Here is a 19,718-nt window from a genome sequence, read left to right on the forward strand (position 1 = left end):
TGCATTCGGAAAAAAATCAATTAAAAGTAATTCACATTTGAAAATCGACATTCGTTTTTTTTTTTGTTATTTGTTTGATTTGTTATCACTGTTGCGACTGCCAGCTTAAGATAGAAGGCGTTTGAAGTTTATTTACTATAGATTAATATCTGTCGACACAGAAAATATACATAAAGTAGAAAATAAATTATAAATGTTGCCCTTAAATAACCCCAGAAATATTGTTAATATTACGTATATTTTAAATTTAAATTTAAATATAACATTTTATTTTTAACTCTATACCATTTATTTTAAATTAAATTGAAATATTGAATTTTTTTAAAGAGGTACAAATAAAATGTAATTTTTAAATTTATATTTGAAAATATAAGCAATATTTACAAGATTACTGGGTTTGCCCAACAGATTTGCAACAGGTTTGCAAACAGATAAATCTTATGAATATTTTTTATTTTGAGATAAAATTTAATTTAATAATTTTTTTACTTTTTGAATTTGTTTATAAATAAAATATAAAAAAATACAAAATTATCTTTATTGTATTGAGCATAGAATTTTCGTAAGCATTCAATTAATTTTGCTGCTTTTCCCCATAACAAACAAGAGCAGAAAAAATCCACACGACAATCTGTCCAACTGACGCGGAGACAACTTTATGGCTGGCACTGTGTGTATGAAAACAGAACCTGTGTTAAATTCACTCTCACAGCTCACTCTCCTTCTCTCTCTTCCTCTCTCTTTCTCTCGCGCGCTCTTGTAAGATGATCGCCTGGGCAAGCTGCTGCCTCCTGGCTGCCGTTGCCATCAGCTACATAAGCTATATAAGCTACGTGCAATGCGACCACAACAAAACTTAATGGGTTAATGTACAGCATCAAGGTCGTGTGGCCAGACATATACACAAGCATACACACACACACACAGAGGCATAGGCAGACACACATATCCAGACGCTCATGGAGTAAATGTGTGTGTGTAAATGAGATGGAGCGAGGGCCAAGTCAAGTGGCGATGTTTGTTGGAGCACCGTTCAATTCAACAAACTCTTATTGAAATCAATTTAAAGCAGCGAACAGCGCGAAATGCTAGTAGAAAGAGGAAGCAGCAAACATAACAAGTACTTGAATACGTACACACACACACTCACACAGAATTCTAATGTCAATTGAAGCAGGCAGTAAAGAGTTGAAGAAAAAAAGCAAATGCAAAGCTTTAAAGTGTAGAAGAGATATACATATATATATATATATTTATATATATGTACTTCCAATTCCAGTATTATGAACAAATGCTAAGCTTAACATTTTTTCGAGTGTTTATATTATGTACATTTATATTAATATTAATTTTAATTTACAGCAACGCAAACCTAAACTAAAACGCACTTTAAAAAAATAGCCTTCTCGAATAATAGAAAAGTCTCAAGGCCATTGGGCGCAGCACAGAAAAATTCTCATTGCTCTGCACATTTTGTTTTCTTCATTCTCCACTTTATTCGTACAGCCTTCTGTTATTACTCACATTTCAACGAACTGTAAATGCCCTTTTTGTGCGATGACGTTACAGAGTATAACAGCATAACGAACATGTACGCACATACATACGCACATACATACGCACACACACACAACACGTACAAATTACGTATAAATTGTAAACAATTTGTGGGTGCGAAAGAGCAACAGCAGCTGTTGTTGTTGCGGCCAACAACAAACAATGCAGAAGCGATTTTTAAGTGCTTTTCCTTAGCCATTTAATTTGCACATTTTCACATTTAAAAAAAAAACGAACGAAATTATTAAATACCAATTGAATATACTTTTGCATTTTTTGTTAATTTTTTTTGTTTTGTTTTTGTTTTCTTTTGTTTATTTATTTATCAAACAAAAGACACAAAACAGTTGCAGAAAGCAAAAGAGGAGGAATTTGATGTGAAGGCGAAGGCGAAGCGCTCACTCAATTCAAAGTCAATGTACAAAAATCAACAGACTGCGACTGCCCAGCAGCTAATGGATGCGGCTGCGGCAATGGTGACGACCTGTGCTTGTGCCTGGAAGGAAGCATCATCGAATCAAAGCTGAATGAACTTCCCAAATTGGAAGCGATTTTTGAAGCTGGGCGCAAATGCTTGACATATTCCAACGCACGCACGCACGCAAGCTGAGCGAAAGACGGAGAGATGTGGAGATAGAGACAGAGAAGGAGAGGCGAATGAAGCCAGTTGTAAAGACGTCACACGGCAGCAGCGAAACTAATACGAGCAATGTGCGCTGCTCACTTCAGAATGAGCAAGTGGGTGGCTAGACGGCCGCAACGGGACTAATAATAATGTTGTATTAATTTATTCATGTTAAATACACAAATAAAATGTTTAAAAATATATCAATTACATTGGCGGAGATCAGTTAACATAGCGGCCACTTAAAGACTGCCCGATGTTAAACTGATGTCAAGCACTGTAAGTACACACACAACATATGTAAACACACATACACATACATATACATATATGTATGTGTGTCATATCTGTTGGCTTCTGCTGATAACTAAGGCAAGCAATAGTTGTCCCATTGTTTTTGTTGCTGCTGCTGTCTGCTTCTTGAACCAACAAAAACGACAGCAAAATCAGAAAAGGCAAAAAGCGAAATGATTAAAAAACCCAACAGCATAACAAAAGAAAAACAAAAAAACGAGCAACAATAAAAGTCGCGCGGGCACAAAAAAAAACAGAGAAATAAAACAGCATACATACAAGTAAAGTAAATGAGCAGAAAAAACAAAAGCTAGGAGAACGAACGCAACTTCGACTGCGACGTCGACTTACACAGCAGCCAAGCCAGACAAACAACAACAGTAACAGCAACAACATCAGCAGCACTAACAGCCCAGAAGCGCCAAGCAGAAGGCAAATACAAAAATGAAAGAGCAAAAGCAAAAGCAACAGCAGTGCATATGCATGTGTGTGTAGTCGGCGGGGGCGCAGCAACAGTTAAGGGGCAGACAGGTTGCTGTGTGCGTGTGTGTGTGAGTGAGAGCTTGTATGTAATATAAATATATATAGTATATATATGTATACGTGCGTGTGTTTGTGTAGGTTGAAGGAGTCAAGGAAATTTGCACAACAACAGCAGAAATTACAATTTCAAGCAGCCTGATGACAGTTACAAACACACACATACACAACAAAGCAAAAACGAAACTTGTCGAGGTCGAATAACATATACATATACACACACACACACATGCAAATGCAAAGACAGAGAGAGAGAGAGAGAGCGAGCAAGCACACCAATTGATAACGGTGCAAAGTAGTGGCAGAAGAAGCAGAAGAGAAAAAAGTCAAGCGCAAGGTGTCCAATTAGACCACTCAACAGCAATTAGCTTTTTCTTATTTGCGTATTACTGGAGTTGCTATGACGTTCGCAGTGACACACACACACACATACACACACGCTCGCAGCCACGCTCACGCGTACCAACACACCAACACACATGTATACATATATATATAGGTATGCAATCAGAAAAACGTCACGACTTCCAAGTGGAAAAGCGTACGTTGTTTTTGCCGTCATTTTGGCTGCAAAATAAAAGAAAAAAATACGTTGCCCGCAACAGCAGCATAATTGCCATTCATGAATGTTTTTGCTTCCGCATGTCACCACACACTCACACACACACCCATGCACACACACGCAGTTGCAGAAATCATGTGAGCAATTACATACAACTACATACATACAATACGTATGTGCATGTGTATGTGTGTATGTAATTTAACTTCGTTGCCGCTGTAAATGCAGCTCTCCTGCTCTAGCTCACAGCCAAATCAAAAGCAAAAGCAGCCGCAGCAACAATAACAAATGCTATTCAAATAAGAAAACACTTTGTTTAATCTTTGTCTGATTTCATTGGGTGTTTTTGCTATATGCTTACAAATTACGTTGGCTTTCTTTTATATATATATATTATTATTTTATATATTATTTCTTTTCACGTTGAATTTCTGTTATATATATGAATTTATATATATATATTTATATATATGTATTAATTCTTGCTCTTATCACTTGGTGCGCGTTGCTGTTGTTGGTTGTTTTTTTGCTGCCTCGTCGCATGCAATGAAGTTGAACGCGTGGGCGATTTATATTATCAAGAGTGCCTTTTCCCTGCTGCTATTGGAATTTTTTTCATGTTGTTTAAGTGGCGATTCTTAGACGACGACAATATAGCGTTCCGCGGCCCACCTGCTCACGAAGCAAAAACTCGGCACCAACTGATTTTGCCATTGCGCTCTTTCTTTTTCTCTCTTGTTTTCGCACACTGGCCACAGAGAGAGATGGAGAGAGCAAGACTCGGCATAGCAGTGTTGAGTTTACATTTTGATCGATGACGCTTAAATGTTAATGGGAGGAGTTTTTCTGTTAACCAGTGGAGCCGTCTGTTACGCATTTCATCCACCAAGTTGGCAGCCCAGCTTAAGCCATGGCGCGTTATTTGAACTTAAATTTACCATAGACCCACAAGCAATAAACCACCTAAAAATATATAGTTAAATTAATTAAAGTCACTCGAAATTTCAATAGGAAGTTCTTGCATATATACTGTTTAATTTTTGATGCTACAACATGCGGGCCACTTGTCTTGATAGCGGCGACGGATACGCTTTGCGGCATTTTCTAGCCATTTTTTTGTCATCTATTTGCGTTTCTTGGATCTCTTTTTCGCTCAGCAGCGTTTTCGGCACTTCTCGCGCCTCGTACCAATAGGGATTCACTCGCTTTACCCAGTAACCGTTGCCCAGTTGCAGGTGGCTCAACAATCTTGCGACACACCCAACACTCACCATTTTTTGTTTAAATATAATTTTGGTCAGTGTGTAAAAAATCTTTTACGGAATTTCGTGTTTTTATCGTTTTTATGTAATTCTGTCTATCTAGTAACCAAACAAGTAATAAAAAAGAAATTTGCTCGGTGCTCTATGAGAAAAAAAGTCAAATGAGATGAACATTCATAGTTGCTTCTCGAATGAAGCAGTTTGAATTGCGCGCCTACTTTATGCTAAAAAAAAGCAGTACAAAAATCAACTTGAAAACTGCAAATAACATTTGCTTCCAGTGCAACTCTCAACATTGTGTGAGTGGGAGAGCGTGAAGGAGAGAGTGAGAGTGAGTGCCGAACGCACTTCCATTCGAAGTTGGAAGTTCCGCTGGAAGTGAAACAGCAATGAATGAATTTGCTTCCACAGAACCGGCAAATGACGCAAAAACTAACAAAAACAAAAAACACGAAAAAAGCATGCGTGACGTCAGCTGTGAAAGCTCTGCGTCGCATTGAATGGATGCTGAAAAGCTTTCAACTGGATGCTGGATGTGCGGCGACCTTTGCTTAGCGCGTCAACGCAAAAGCAAAGCAAAAACAAAAACAAAAAAAAACAAGAGCAAAAAAATGTCTCCACAGCTTGTGTATTTGAAATTTTTAATGTCTACAAAAGCGTATAAATTTCAAGTGAAGTCTGCAACGAGAAAAGAAACCCACTCAAATTAGTTGAAAATGGTGCGACGCCGAGCTGCTGTTCTGGGTGGTTTGACCAATCAGCAATCGATGACCGCCTGCCAGCAGCTGATGCCGCCTTCCCGTCTCCAGTTGCCGTTGCTACCCATGTACAACAAAATGGCGGGCAGCGCTGCTCCACGCTCGCCGCTGGAAGTCAACAGCGCCCGATTGCAGCGACTGCAGCGCAATTTAATGAAATTCCCAACGCAGCCAAATGCCGTTATGCTGCCCATGTGGTGTCGTTCCAGTGGGCAGCAGCAGCAGCAGCAGCAGCAGCGATCGGCAATTCGAGCTTTTGAGAATCGTCAGAGGAAAGCAAGAAGCGATATTGCCATACAATTGGAACAACTGCATCAAATCAAGCGACAGCAACAACAACAACAACAGCTACGCATGCAACACATGCAACATAAGCCACAAAGGCAACCACAAGAAAAACCAAAACCAAAAAGCTTTTTTATGCCCTTTAATTTTGGCAAATGTGCCAGCAGTTTGATCAATTTTGAGGTTAAGGCGAGAAACGCAACAGGATCCGTTGCTCAGCCAGCCAATCAAAAGCAGCAGCAGCAAATTCCAACAGCTGATTTCAACTATGTGCAGCTGGCCAAGCAAATGTGCCTCGAGGCCAGACAACTCGCAAATTGTGGCAGCAACAGCAGCAGCCAATCACAAATTGCGGCTCAGCTCGCGTTGAGCACAACGGAGCAGGAGTTGAATTGCCTGGCTGCCGATATCGATAGCAATTTGCAGAATTTACACAAAATCCTTGGCACAGAGTTGCCACACTGTGCCGCAAAGTTAACACAGCTGACAGCGCCGAATTTAAACAGACTGCAGCAGAGTAAACATAACATTTTGGAGAGTTTGGCAGCACAGCATAAGGCTACACAGTTAAGCAGTCTGGCAGCACTGCAACAGTCCAGCAGTCTGGCAGCACTGCAACAGTCCAACAGTCTGGCAGCACTACAAGAGTACGAAAGCGCAGTTAACTTAGAGTTGCCACAGCGCGCACAAGCAGCAACTGCCACAAGCAACACAAGTCGCAGGAAGTCGAACAGCAACAAATGCCAATTAAACCTGAATAAACTGATCGAGGAGAACAAGTTGCGGGGCACCGACTCGGATCCGCTGTGGCACTCCCTCATGCAACTTGTGGCACAAATGTGCGAAAGCAAGAAGCTAAGCGACGATGCACGCTTAAGTGCCGGGTCTCAAAAGCAATACTCCGTCTATCTGATGGTTACCTCCGACGAGGAGGACGAAACGGAGTGCAATCCTCTACCGCAGTTGCAACAACTGCGAAAGCCTCGGCGCAGAAGACGCACCTCCTCCGGTTGGCATCGGCACATTGAGCTGCCCATCTGCCAATGCCTGGCAGCTGCAACACGACGACCGCTCCACTGGCCCAAGCAACAGGCTATCAAGATTCCGGATCAAGGCCAGAGGAGGAACAGGCTGCCCAGTCGCAATTCAAGTCGAACGCGTTCCCGACGTTCCCTGGGTGGCAACAGTTGGCTAACCCAACAAACAGCGATTGTAACTAATCCCAAAACTGGACACTATCGGCACTATCTTCAGCAACCACTGCCAAACAACCGTGCCACAGAGTTGAGCTTCAGCTAAATGCAGTTGCCATAAGTCCTTATTGCACGGATCCTTGATAATGGCACAGCATAGTTAAGACATGGACAGATTAGATAGCTTCTTGATCTTCAACTATGATTTGCACTTATTTGCGATCCATGCTTAATAATTAGAATATCTAATATAAAATTTGAAAACTACTTGTTGAATATTATGTGGAAATAAAGTCTCAGTGCATTAAAGTTGGCAATGGTTACTTTCATTTGATATATATATTTGTAGATGGCTTTCTCATCTTATTTTCAGTTGATATATAGGGGTTTATCTAGATAGCTTTCCTATATCAGATGAATCCAAAATTAAATGTTAGTTTGAAGATCGCAGCTGCCTTGTTTAATTCGTCTCCGTCAAAGTGTTTGTTAAATTGAAAGTTTTATCTGGCTAAGAATTAGGATAGGGCAGATAAGCCTGTAAGCCTTAAGCTTAATCAGGATTAATACTGCACTCCAAATGGCTGATACCAGGGCGCTGCCCTACCAGCTTGGCATCGCTGGAATCTGTCCGGTCGAATACACAACTCAAAAGCAGAAGCAACCGCACCTGAAGCTGCACTTGGGTTCGACTAACGTTGGTAGTGGTGAGTCGCTTAGTGGCCAGTCCAGATTATTGGAGTTGCGTCGAGAAATGGGTGGTGGTGCGGCCAACCAGAGAAATTTTGTCAGCACCACTCGCCCCACATCTGCACCCAAATCTCGTATGAAGTCAGACGCGACTCGTCAACCACGTCGCGAGTTTAATAGTGAACCGCATTACGAGTGTCGCTGCCAGCAGCAAGCCGAAACACGCTCCAGGACACACGCTGAACCGCATGCCGGAATTCGCTCCGGGACTCGCAATGACTACTGCTCCGAATTAAGTTCCTTAACCGAAGCACCTCAATCGGGTTCTCGAGATGTTCGCCACGAGCAGTCAGCGCGGACCTATTCTCCGGCTTACCAATCTTGCTGTGACAAGCGCAAGTCTGCAGCATACCCGCAAGGACCGCCTGAATTTCGCTGCGAATCCTATTTCGAGGCACCGGGAAAACCACGTCCAAAAAAATCCCAATTAATGTGCGAACACTGCTACCAGCTGTCTCTGGCCAAGCCGCGAGAGGAACTGCAGCCCCAACAGCGCTATGAAGCTTACCATGAAGAATCACGCAGCGAACCACGTAACGAATCTCGTAACGAACCACGCAGGCAACCATTCATCGAATCTCGTAACGAACCACGCAGGCAATCATACAACGAACCACGCAGCGAACCACGCAGCGAACCACGCAGCGAACCTCGCAGCGAACCACGCAGCGAACCACGTAGGGAACCATGCCAAGCACCATGCAACGAAGCACGCAATGCACCACACATCGACGAACCACAAGACGAATTATTTTGTGAGCCGCCTTCGATGAAGCGTAAAGCGCCACCTGCTCGCTGCCCCGTCTGCTACGAGTCTCCCGAGTCTCGCTCCAATCGGCTGCCAGTGGCAACAACGGAGACATCAAATTATGTAAAGTACAAGGACTTTAAGGCCATGTCGCATCGCAATCCGTTGGTGGTCAAGTCCCGTGGTTGCCTTAGGCAGTCGCCCAGCCCGGGTGGATGCAAAAAGCGCGTAAAGAGCCCTAAGCCTGACTGTGAGTGCCTAACACCCGAATCAAGTCAACCCATTCGTCAAAGGACCCCTCGGAAATCGGACTACGCTCAGCAGCAGCCGAGTAAATGCCCCAATTGTAGCAGGACGCAACCCTCGTCCAAATCTCAGCAGGCTACGCAGAGCCGTCGCAACGATCGACGGAAGGAACAACCAAGATTGTGCCCAGCCTACGGCTTGCCACGGTTCACCAATACCAATCAGCGCTCAAATTTTGTGCCACATTCGTACTTAAATTCACTTCGTCCATCAGTGAGGAACATGTCAAGCCCCAAAAGACATGGCAGATCCGGCGCAGGCTCCGGCGCAGGCTCCGGCGCAGGCTCCGACTCAGTACCAGTTGTAAGTTTAACATTTACCAATCTTCTGCTCTCGTTTCAATTGAACTTTGTTGCACAGGAGCGGATGGGTCACATGTCCAGAAGCAACCCAAGTCATTTCCGAGCCTATCCCAGCAGTTATGTGAGTAGTCAACCAAAAATTCCATTTTTATACTCTGTTATCGACGGTATTTAGAGTATATCGGTTTTGTGCAATGTCCGTCCTGCTGTCCCTCCATCTTAAAACTTGGAACACGTACTGGTCTATGCCTATAGACCAATAGGCTAGGAAATCGATAAGATCGATAATATAAAATCGATAGGTCCACATATTCCCCACAATTTTGAAGCTACAGTCGTCAAATTTAGTTGGTAGATTGTTGGCGATGTCCTGTAAAGATTGGCAAAAGCCACGCCTACCTCGCCCCTCGCTCCTGATAATGGGAAATGGCTATATCTTTCGCAGTTCTTGAACTAGAGTCATCAAATCCCGCCAACCACCTTTAAGTATCGATAAAAAATGTAGCCACACCTGCTTCCATGATCGTCAAAAGCAATATTTCTAAAAGTATAAATTGTTTTGAGGATACAGTCTCAAAATTTAGGAGGTGGCTAACTGGTGACTTCCAGAGCACGTAAGCAATTTAAGAGCTATAGTTAGCAAACCTGAAAGGTAGATTAAGAAAATCATCCTCCAATTATTGTTTCCCCGCCCACAAACGTGGAAGGGAGATTACTAGGAACCTTCTCTAATATTTATTTCTTATACGTCCATTCCCGCACCCAAAATTCCCAAATGCTTATATCTCTTGCAATTTAAGAGCTAAGGTTACCGAACTAGGAAACTATGAAACTCCTCCCAGTTCCGCCATAAAATTAATAAAATGCACAAAGCTTTTATCAACAGCTAAACTTGTAGGGAAGATTACTAGGATTCTCCATAAAAATATCGATAATTATTGGATACACCCACAATGTTCTGCGAAACCTCTTATCAGATGGTATTAGCAATGATAACAGAGTATTTCGCAGTCGGTTACGGTACTGACTTACTAAACAATAACAATTATATGTTTTAACTTTTCATTAGCTTTCACAAGAGAGCCGAAGAGGATCGCTGAAGCTAAGCACGATTTCGGGTAGTAGTGTAAGCAACTAAACAATTAATTACTTCGTTGGTATAAATAGGTAATTGAATTTCCCTTAGTTGAGGCTACATCGCATACCCAAGGCGAATCCCTGTGGACTAAGAATTCCCACAAATAGGCTCGAAGAATCGAATGGATATCGCTGTACTGGCGGCAAATTAACACCATTGGCCAAAGGTTCGCAAGGTACCAGAAACGTCAGGGTTAAAATGGTTAGGGATGGTGGCAGTCGTGCCACAAAAAGTCCACAGATAGCCGCTGGTCGCGAAAGAAGGAGTAATCAAACCCAAGCCCGGAATTCCACACGTTCCAGGCAGGAGGCACAAAATGTTACCGGGCAGCTCTCACAGCCAGGAAAACTGAGGAAAACTGCAGCATCAGCAGTACGACGCGATGTCGTGCCACAAACTGGAAGACACGTCCGCTCCAGGTCTCTACACGCGTCGAATCACAAAGGAGGTACTGCTGAGAATAGGCTGCAATCGATCCGGTCCTCCAAAATGCCAGTTGCAAATCAACGGGTAAACACAGCTAAGCTCAGCAGAACAGCAGGCAGTAGAGTCTCAACTGAGCTGCACCAAAATCTACGCGAATACACTTCCGAACCAGGAGGATCTGAAACAAGCAAAACAAATACCGAAGAATATGAGTATAAAGAGCAAGGAACACTCGAAGCCAGGGAAGCATCGGCAGAAAGAAGTGAAGAAACCGCTCGGATAACTAGTGCAGCTGGTGGAACTAGACACAGATTGCCCCAGAAAATGTTCACAACAAAGCGGCCGCAATATTTTCCAAATCCACAATCCGATGTTGGTTCGAGCAAAAATAAACTCCAATCCTACCGGGGCAGCTTTCTGACAGTGCGCACCACACCGCATAGTAGGCATAGTCAGACTGAAGATCCAAGTCACGTTTCACTGATCACAATTGCCAAGAATATGCTGAGACCCATTGTGCAAAAGAGTTCGATACCAAAGGACTCGGCTTTTGTGGTGCCCAACAAATGGCAGTGTATGAAAAAATTAAAGGGTCTTACGCCCGATAGACGCACTGTAAGTTTCGGACAGGTCGATAAATAGCGATTGCGATTGTGTTCCAATTGCTTACTCAATGCCAAGACGTGGACAATGGGTGCATAGCCAATGCTGTCAAAAACCTAATCGAAATTTGTACAAATATGAAACGTTTTGGAATCAAAAAAATGTTAAGCCACTGCACAAGCTCGATTGAGTCTGGAATGAATCACAACAAATCCAAATGCAAGAAGCCGGCTGCAGACTGCAACTCGGATTACACTGAAGCCCCAAGCGATAAGCGAGAAATGCGACCAAGAGTCAGCGAAGAGCTCCCTACCCACAGCCGAGCACCCATAAATCCCATCGTCAGGACTCAGTTTGTGCTTGGCAAGGTGAACGGTAGCAGCGTTTCTTCGAGGATGACCTTGAATCCTCTGGTGCGCCACTTGGGTGGCAACTCTTGTGAGTTGTGCCCGTTGTGCGGTCAGTATGAGATTCCCATTGACCTGCCACCCGATGGTCAAAACTGGATTTGTGGCAGGTGCAATGACAAGATCCTAACTGCACTCGGCGACTGCCAGAGTCAGCCCAACTCGGATTCCATTAACATCTCTTATGAACCGACACCCTTCAAAATTATTGTGCTGCATGACTCTGAGAGTAGGCTCTTAATAGATCAGCTGACTTCAGCCTTGGAGCTTACCTGTCTCCAGCGCAATGGGCAACCAATTAACCATACCAACAACAGCTATGACTGCAACCACAATGATTATATAAATGACTTGAGGTGAGCATAATACTACAATCAATTAATGTTTAATATGATCCAAGAGCCTTCTCCAATTAGAGCATCGGAGAGTAGCAGTGGGCAACCAGCTAACCATACCAACAACACCTATGATAGCAATCACGATGATTCTTCAGATTTTCACGGTTATAGGTAGGCATAATCTAGAAATCAATTAATGTTTAATAAGATCCAGGAGCTTTCTCCCCAAGAGCTCCGCGGAATAGCACAAATAGTGCCGGATCAATCACAACCAATCAACAGGCCATGAATCCCAATTCTCCAACGACTGTGGGACAAGTGCAATATGACCATACTCAAAACCGCATCTACAACTATGGAGAGGAACAGTATAGTTGTAAGTCTGAATGCCTTCGAAAACATATTTAGAAAACGAAAATTATATGTTTTTCAAATATAAATTTGTCTCTAGGTCCTGGACAGAATGGTCAGACAGGCCATGGATACAATGATGATTCTATTCAACAGAATAAGCGTAAGTATAAATTGAAAGCATTGTGAGATTTATTGCTATAAGTATATTTTATTACATGAAGGACCAGGAAATAGTGTTTGGGAAGGTTATGAAACTAATTATTATCCTATTCCTGCGGGACAAAGACAGACTCCCCGGGATTGTAATGAAAATACAATGCAACCGATAAATGGTAAGTACTAATCAAAACTATTCCAAGTGTATTAAATGTTTGTGGCAATCAACAGTATAAATAAAAATAAGTAATTCCTCTTAACTGTGGACTGTGCTGTAGATTACCCGGAGCGACAAACTGTAGTCAATGATCAGCGTTTCAAGTGTGAACCAACTGTCAGCAGTAGCAGTAACTGTGGCCACTGCTGGAAGTGTCAGGAGTCGAACGATAAGCTTTTGCTACTCATTACTCAGGCTTTAGAACTGTTTCTAAACAATAGGCAAATGGATTCATTCACTGAAAAGCACAAGAAGTCCAAGAAGAGTTGCAATGCGAATAATTCCACAGCTACCTTCACCTCAGGAAAAGCCTGGAAAAATGCTTCAGATACACGTGCCTCATCTTTGCGAGTTCCAGCTCAGTACAAGGAAAAGGCCATGGGAAAATCCATGGCTCAGGCAACGGAATGGCCCAAAGGAAAACCCAGGTCCGAAACATACCAGGCAAATAAACAGAAATTCTTTCTGCCCGACGTATCGACAGGATCTGGCCACTCGATGAGCAAGAACTCTCAGGGTGCCTGTGGCAAGTCGAATTTGAATGATTGCCTCAATAGAAACCCAGCTAATCGCTGCACGCAGCCAGTCAACAATGGAGCTCGCTGTCCATGCTCCAACAAGTGTGCTCAATCCAGGCAGTCTGCTGCTGCTGCTAACGATAATAATAATAATAATAATAATGATAGCAGAGCTGTTGCCAGCTCCAAGTCACCTGCCAGTGGCTGCCCCTGCTTCAGGCAGCTGGGTCGCATGGGTGGCGGTGATTCCACACCTCGTTCGCAGGCAAACAGGTTGGGCGCAAGCAGCTGCAACAAGGGATGCAACACTGTGGCGCACTTCAAACCCGGCACGCAGCAACTTCCATTCAAGTATAGGCTCCTCTCCAATGGGGAATTCGTACGGCGCAGCCTCGTCCGGACAGCAGCGGGAGCAACGCTCCATGAGAATGTGCTCAGCAAGGATGCGATGCATAATCCACATACTTCAACGCATTGCTTTGGATGTACTTCCAGTTTTCAGTTTGGGCAGTGAGTGCACAAAATTACGCAATATATAGATCGGATATAGTATCTGACTACTTATGAGTTACAGTTATCGTATGCGAACATATATTGCTTAATTTTGGGCAATCGCGTAGTGGTTCATAATTTTTGAAACAAATTTTCCGCAAAAATACAATTTAGCTATAATCCAAAATTCGAATAGTATAATAAAACCGGTAAAGCAAAAATTCAACTCTTTCAATTCCTGTTAAATATAATCTTGAAAATATATATAAAATAGTTTGTAATAAATAAAATTATTATTATCGCATAGCTTGAATAAATTTAACGTTAAATTCAACAGAATAAGCGTAAGTATAAGTTGGAAGCATTGTGAGATTTACTTCTATAAGTAGTGTTTGGGAAGGCTATAAAAATAATTATTATCCTATTCCTGCGGGACAAAGACAGACTCCCTGGGATTGTAATGATATCACAATGCAACCGATAAATGGTAAGTACTAATCAAAACTATTCCAAATGTATTACTATTATTAAACTATATTATTAAACTAGAGTAAATTATATTTATTTATAATAATACTAATACTAATAATAAAGTTAATAATAAAAATAATTTAAATTTGTACATTTAGAAATAAAAAATCGATCTGAAATTTGGAATCGTCCTAAAAGCTAAAATATGTTCTGGTTTTAAGAAATATTTTCTAAGTATACGAAAAATCTTTCTTAAAATTAAAATTAATTAAAATTATATTCAGAAATATATTTCTTAGTAGTAGGAAATATTTGTAAAAGTATAAATATTATTCCTTATTGTATTGAACACATTGGAAATGGTTAAGATCGCTAAGATGGCTCTGTAAAAAAGTTACATATAAAGTTACCTTCGGCCCGATAAGGAACATATATTCTTGATCACCTGTCCGACTATAAGAGCCATTTTGGAATATAAGTTCTTGTTTACAACGAATTTATTTCATTTTATCTATAACTGTTTTATTATTATTATTATTCTATTTATTATTGTTGCTATTATTAGAATTATTATTATTATTGATACATATCGATTTCCGAAAGCGGTAAAAATACTATTTTAAAGGCAGAACTATAACATATTATTGACCAACTGAATTATTGATGAATTAAAATCAAAATAATCTTAAACAAGTTCGGAGGAAAATCACCCAAGCATAGACCCACAATATGTTTTCATATTGATCATATTACACAATCATCAGGCGCCACATAAATAATATTTTTTATTAATAATATATTTTAATAAGAACTTTTCTTTTTTATTAATAATATAATTTAATAAGAACTTCTTTCATTTAATTGGCTGCTATGTGAGTTAAAAACTGGCTTCAGGGTATCTTCAAGTCGCGCACTCTCTCGACTAGACCATTCTCACTTGTTTTCTCTAGTTAAGGATATTCGAACTATGTACGGCTAAAGGATTTTGCATTTGGTATTTCCGCTTCCGCTTCCGTTGGCCCAGATTAACTTCTTAGCGGCGCAAATCAAACGGCCTTCAACAATTAACGCCACAGGCGTTTCCTCATCACCATTTCGCCCAGGCGCAAAGTCACTAATCACCAGCAATATTTTTGGGCAGCGCGTTGCACACAATGCCCGTTGCAAGCAGGCAGGAACTGTGCGGCATGTTGTATATGTGTACCTGTGTTGGCATTGGCATTGGCAGTGGCTCGACGTGATCGCACAATGGGCGCGTTGAGCTGCTTCCTGCGTAGCTGCTGCTGCTGCTGCTTGTGCATTTTCACACTGTGGACGAGCATCTAATTGCCCACTGGCCACATGTCCTGCTGCGCAAGGAAAATGTTAATGTTGCAACCGGCACAACACGCACTTTTCCACACTCGCTGATGCCCCTTAACTGCTGCGGACATGCAGCAGGACATCCTTTTTCCTTGTTTTTGTTGTTTACCAACATTTGTTTTTACAATCAGCCCTCTCTCTCTGTCTCTCTCTCTCTCTGTCTCTCTTCTCTTTCTCCCTCTCTCGGTTATTCGATTCTCTGTTTGTATACAGAGAACGCGCCTTTGCTGCGTTTCCGCTCATCATTCGTAAATTTTACGGTCTCGATATTTTTGGGCCATGCAGCAACAGATGATGTGCCCCCCGACCCCGACCCCGACCTGTCCTGTTCTATCGTGTCCTGGCTTAAGCCCATGTGCTGTAAATAATACAGGATGCGTTTGTGCAGGAAGTGCAATTGTTCATGTTTGCCTCGATTTTGAGCAAATGTTTGCGAAACGTGTTCGTAAGCCTAAAAAATTCATGTAAATCTATTTGCCGAGGATGCTTCTTAAGGAGTTGGAATTTTTAGACTGGAATGAGATAAAAACAGCATCCGAGTTGAACTATAACTTTTCTATATAATAACTAATTAAGTGATCTGATTTTAAAAAAATAGATAATTTTAATCGTGGTTCGATCTGCAGATAAATACTCCAATTAAAGTTAAAAGCTCGATTCTCGATTTTGGTGTTAAAATTATACCTTCAAAAAGTGTTTTTAGGTAAGAATCAAGCACCTTTCTTAAAATTTATCCGATTGATGTGTTCAAATTATATATTATATATCAAAATCCAGGGCTTTTTAATTAGAGTTTGATGTCTACCAAAAAGCGATTCTGGCTGGATTTTCATGTTAAAATTGTACCTAAAAAAGGGTTTGTACTGTTCCTGTGGGAACTATAGGATATAGTAATCCGATCATGTTAATTGTTTAGCTAAATATGAGGTGCATAAGAGTAGGTGTATTAAATAAGTTTAGTTCAGATATATTACTAAATAAAATACTTTTGTGCAAAAGAACTCATCTCTTGGCCGATCCTTTCTATGACAGCTATATAATATATAGTGCTATAGTGAGGAACTAATTTGCATAGCAACAGGCAGACAAACATGGCTATATCAACTCGGCTTGTGCTGCTGATTAGGAATATATATATTTATTATATGCACGACACAATTATAATATCAAAGTGATCTAATTTTACACAACTTGATCAAATATCTTTACAGTTATCTGATGACAGACACTTCCGCAGCGTTGAAAAGATTGCACAATTTCGAAAGACGATAAACTTTGGCAACGCAGTTTTATCAGCTGTTTTCTATTTGAACAAATGTATTTATCTTTACATGGGCTACCGTGTGGCACCACAATTGCCACACAATGAATCTTCAGTTCTTAAATGCCTCATCTTTACAGCAATTTGTGAGCTTTGCTGTTGCTGCTGCTGTTGTTGCTGCTGCTGTTGCTGTTGTTGTTGCTTGTGATTGTTCTTGGGCATGTTGTGGGTTTACTTTGGAAACAAACCATTTACGTGACACATTTCCGAGTCGTGGCCAGCTTTAGTGTTCTTCTTATTGTTGTTGTTGTTGTTGTTTTGTGTAGTTGCCGTTAATCAGATTCACGGCGCATTTCCAGATTGGGTTCTGTTTTTTTTGTTGTTGTTGTTTTTTTTTTTGTATTTATTTTCATTGTTATCATTTGAAAATGCCTTAATCCGAATTTATGAAATAAAAGCGGAAGTCTGTGCGGCTTGTTTCCCATTGTGCCCACTACTCACAGCCCTATCTCTCTCTATCTCTCTCTATCTCTCTCTCTCTCTCTCTCTCTATCTATCGCTCCTCTCTCTCTCTCGCTCAGTCTTCTTTCTTTTTTTTTATCAGATCTCTGGCAGGGGTTTCTCCGTTTACGTTTTGTGTGGCATTTGAATGTCTTGTGAATTTTGTTGTTGTTTTGGTTTCTTTTTACGAGCGAGCGTTTTTTTTGTTCAGCTTTTTTACGGTTAGTTCGTTTCGCTTGTGGAGCGATTGATTTTTACGTTTTTGCTGCTACTGTCCCCGGCTTTAGTGGGGGGAGAGTGAGATCTCTATTGAGCTGGGGCAGGTCCACAAGAATTGGTGTTAATGGCCGTTTTTTCTTATATATATATATAAATATATATTGCTTTTATGAGCCCAGCTGCCAACATTAAATGACAGACGATTATGTTCGTATGTATTTATGATGAGCCAACAAATTACCGCAAGTTTTTAAAAAGTATTCCCAGCCAAACAGGAACTAACAACCCACTATCCCAGCCCCTCCATCCCACAGACTCCGCCTTCCCGATTGTAACACGCGTTGCGTGGAAAAACGCTGAAAACTTTATGACACATCTGTTTATTGATTTATAGTCCGGGAAAGTGCCAATAAAACTGAGTCCACAGCCCTGCCTAGGATTAGCTAGCTAGCTGGCTATACGTTGACTAGCCAGGAATTCATTCTTCCCCCTCTAAGCACAGCGAGACAAGAGCATAAAATTCATTTTAATGTATATTTTTGGTGCATTTTTAATGACTCGAGCAGGCACAGTAGTATATGAAATTTACTTTAAGCCATAAATCGTTTAGGCGAGGGTGGCTACAGTCTGCAACTATAACTATATATAGGAAGACACACACACACCAACACACACACACACACATAGACCAACACACACATACAAACAAACACACACATGCACAAACAAAATGATTTTTGGTACTTATGATAACATTTGATTGGGCGGGCATCCCTAAAATGTTTGACTGGTGCTCGAACTATATTTGGAATTTGATAAATGGGCGGCACACGCCCCTATTTCGATTGCCAGCTGCAATATATATCGCTGCCTGACAAGCGCCTACACTCAGCAGGAAATCGCCATATATTTGGCGTCAAGGGTAACTCCCTTTAATGTTAAAAAAATATTTCTTAAACGGAAGGTTTAGCTTTCCAAAAAAAAAAAGTTTTGTTCAGGACATATTTTTCTAATATTTTAAAATTTCATTTCATTTCCAAGGAGTTTTTTATATGCTTACAAAACTCGAACTTTAAACTTAACTTTTTTCTTATCTATATTAGTATTGAACATTAATGCGAAAATTTCACATAAACAATCATATAATTTAATTTAGAAAAAAATGTTGATTTTACGTCGGTTTGAGCCCGTGATTTTATATCAGCATATCAGAAAAGATTTGTTCTACTTGTTTTATCATTAAGATATATATTTCAGATAAATATAAGAAAACCCATTCTCTTTTTATGTTTTATTTTTATTTTTATAAATTTATAAATTATCTGAAAAAAGCAGAACATTTTTCGAGCTGTAGAGCTATTTTCGATATTACATCTAGATTTTTTCTGAGTGTAAAAGAAAATGTATAATTTTTATATACTGCTCACAAAATGAAAATAATTTTCTGCTGTTAAAGCAATTGTTTAATCTAGATACATTGAGTTTGGAATTTTACTCTAAATCATTAGAGATTGATTAAATTATTAATTTAATCTAATCAATTCTGCTTTGAAAAATGATGAGTCAAGACTTTTTGGAATTTTAAATTTTAGATTTTTTCTTATTCTCTTCGAAAGAGTCTCATTCATAGGTTGACCATGGTCATGTCTACGAAGGTTCTCTGCTCTTTTCTTGTGAGCTGCCACGTTCTTATATATAATTTTTAATATCGGGATCGTGTCAAGCGTTCACTTCCTTTGCTCGAACACAGTTATCGAATTATGCGTCAGCACAGTTGGCCGTAATTGAAAATAAACACGCTAAGCAAATAGTCCATGGAGACGACAAATATTGTAAATTGAAATGCTGAATATTAACGCACAAGCTACACAAAGTCACGTACCAGAGGACAGTCAAAAGAATTTGGAATTGAAAATTACTTGCTGCGCCTAAGCAAACATCCTTTTTGGCCAATGCCGCTGGCCCGGCTTCCTGTCGATGCTTATCATGTGTGAGCCAGAAGAATGCTGGCATTTTTACATGTATTGTATTATATTTTATTGTTGTGTGCGAAACAATAGCAAAAATGCAATTGGA

General features: G+C 40.7%; 3 protein-coding genes across 3 annotated transcripts; all 3 read left to right on the forward strand.

The window, feature by feature from the left end:
• Positions 1 to 5,556: 5,556 nt before the first annotated feature.
• Positions 5,557 to 7,182, forward strand: LOC6560331 (putative uncharacterized protein DDB_G0271606). The gene has a single exon (XM_001987278.1). It carries the CDS (start codon positions 5,557 to 5,559, stop codon positions 7,180 to 7,182), a length of 1,626 nt encoding a protein of 541 aa, XP_001987314.1.
• Positions 7,183 to 7,598: 416 nt separating this feature from the next.
• Positions 7,599 to 11,385, forward strand: LOC122322383 (serine/arginine repetitive matrix protein 1-like). Its single transcript, XM_043214330.1, has 4 exons — positions 7,599 to 9,180; positions 9,238 to 9,300; positions 10,249 to 10,305; positions 10,366 to 11,385. Exons 1-4 carry the CDS (start codon positions 7,654 to 7,656, stop codon positions 11,383 to 11,385), a joined length of 2,667 nt encoding a protein of 888 aa, XP_043070265.1. The 5' UTR covers positions 7,599 to 7,653.
• Positions 10,602 to 14,049, forward strand: LOC6560332 (putative uncharacterized protein DDB_G0282133). Its single transcript, XM_032735193.1, has 6 exons — positions 10,602 to 12,109; positions 12,170 to 12,262; positions 12,322 to 12,467; positions 12,543 to 12,605; positions 12,667 to 12,777; positions 12,880 to 14,049. The coding sequence occupies exons 1-6, from the start codon at positions 11,484 to 11,486 to the stop codon at positions 13,848 to 13,850; spliced, it is 2,010 nt and encodes a 669-aa protein (XP_032591084.1). The 5' UTR covers positions 10,602 to 11,483; the 3' UTR covers positions 13,851 to 14,049.
• The last annotated feature ends 5,669 nt before the right edge of the window (positions 14,050 to 19,718 follow it).

This window comes from Drosophila grimshawi, unplaced genomic scaffold (assembly GCF_018153295.1).
Source record: "Drosophila grimshawi isolate 15287-2541.00 unplaced genomic scaffold, ASM1815329v1 contig_1369, whole genome shotgun sequence".
Taxonomy (NCBI): Eukaryota; Metazoa; Arthropoda; class Insecta; order Diptera; family Drosophilidae; genus Drosophila; species Drosophila grimshawi.

What these genes read in the sequence shown, in the direction of transcription:
- LOC6560331 (XM_001987278.1), top strand. Translation starts at nt 5,557, where the DNA reads ATGGTGCGACGCCGAGCTGCTGTTCTGGGTGGTTTGACCAATCAGCAA.
- LOC122322383 (XM_043214330.1), top strand. Translation starts at nt 7,654, where the DNA reads ATGGCTGATACCAGGGCGCTGCCCTACCAGCTTGGCATCGCTGGAATC. An exon ending in GAGCCTATCCCAGCAGTTAT is followed by an intron (nt 9,301 to 10,248) that starts GTGAGTAGTCAA and finishes ACTTTTCATTAG; the next exon opens with CTTTCACAAGAGAGCCGAAG. An exon ending in GCACGATTTCGGGTAGTAGT is followed by an intron (nt 10,306 to 10,365) that starts GTAAGCAACTAA and finishes AATTTCCCTTAG; the next exon opens with TTGAGGCTACATCGCATACC.
- LOC6560332 (XM_032735193.1), top strand. Translation starts at nt 11,484, where the DNA reads ATGAAACGTTTTGGAATCAAAAAAATGTTAAGCCACTGCACAAGCTCG. An exon ending in TGGAGAGGAACAGTATAGTT is followed by an intron (nt 12,468 to 12,542) that starts GTAAGTCTGAAT and finishes ATTTGTCTCTAG; the next exon opens with GTCCTGGACAGAATGGTCAG. An exon ending in TTCTATTCAACAGAATAAGC is followed by an intron (nt 12,606 to 12,666) that starts GTAAGTATAAAT and finishes TATTACATGAAG; the next exon opens with GACCAGGAAATAGTGTTTGG.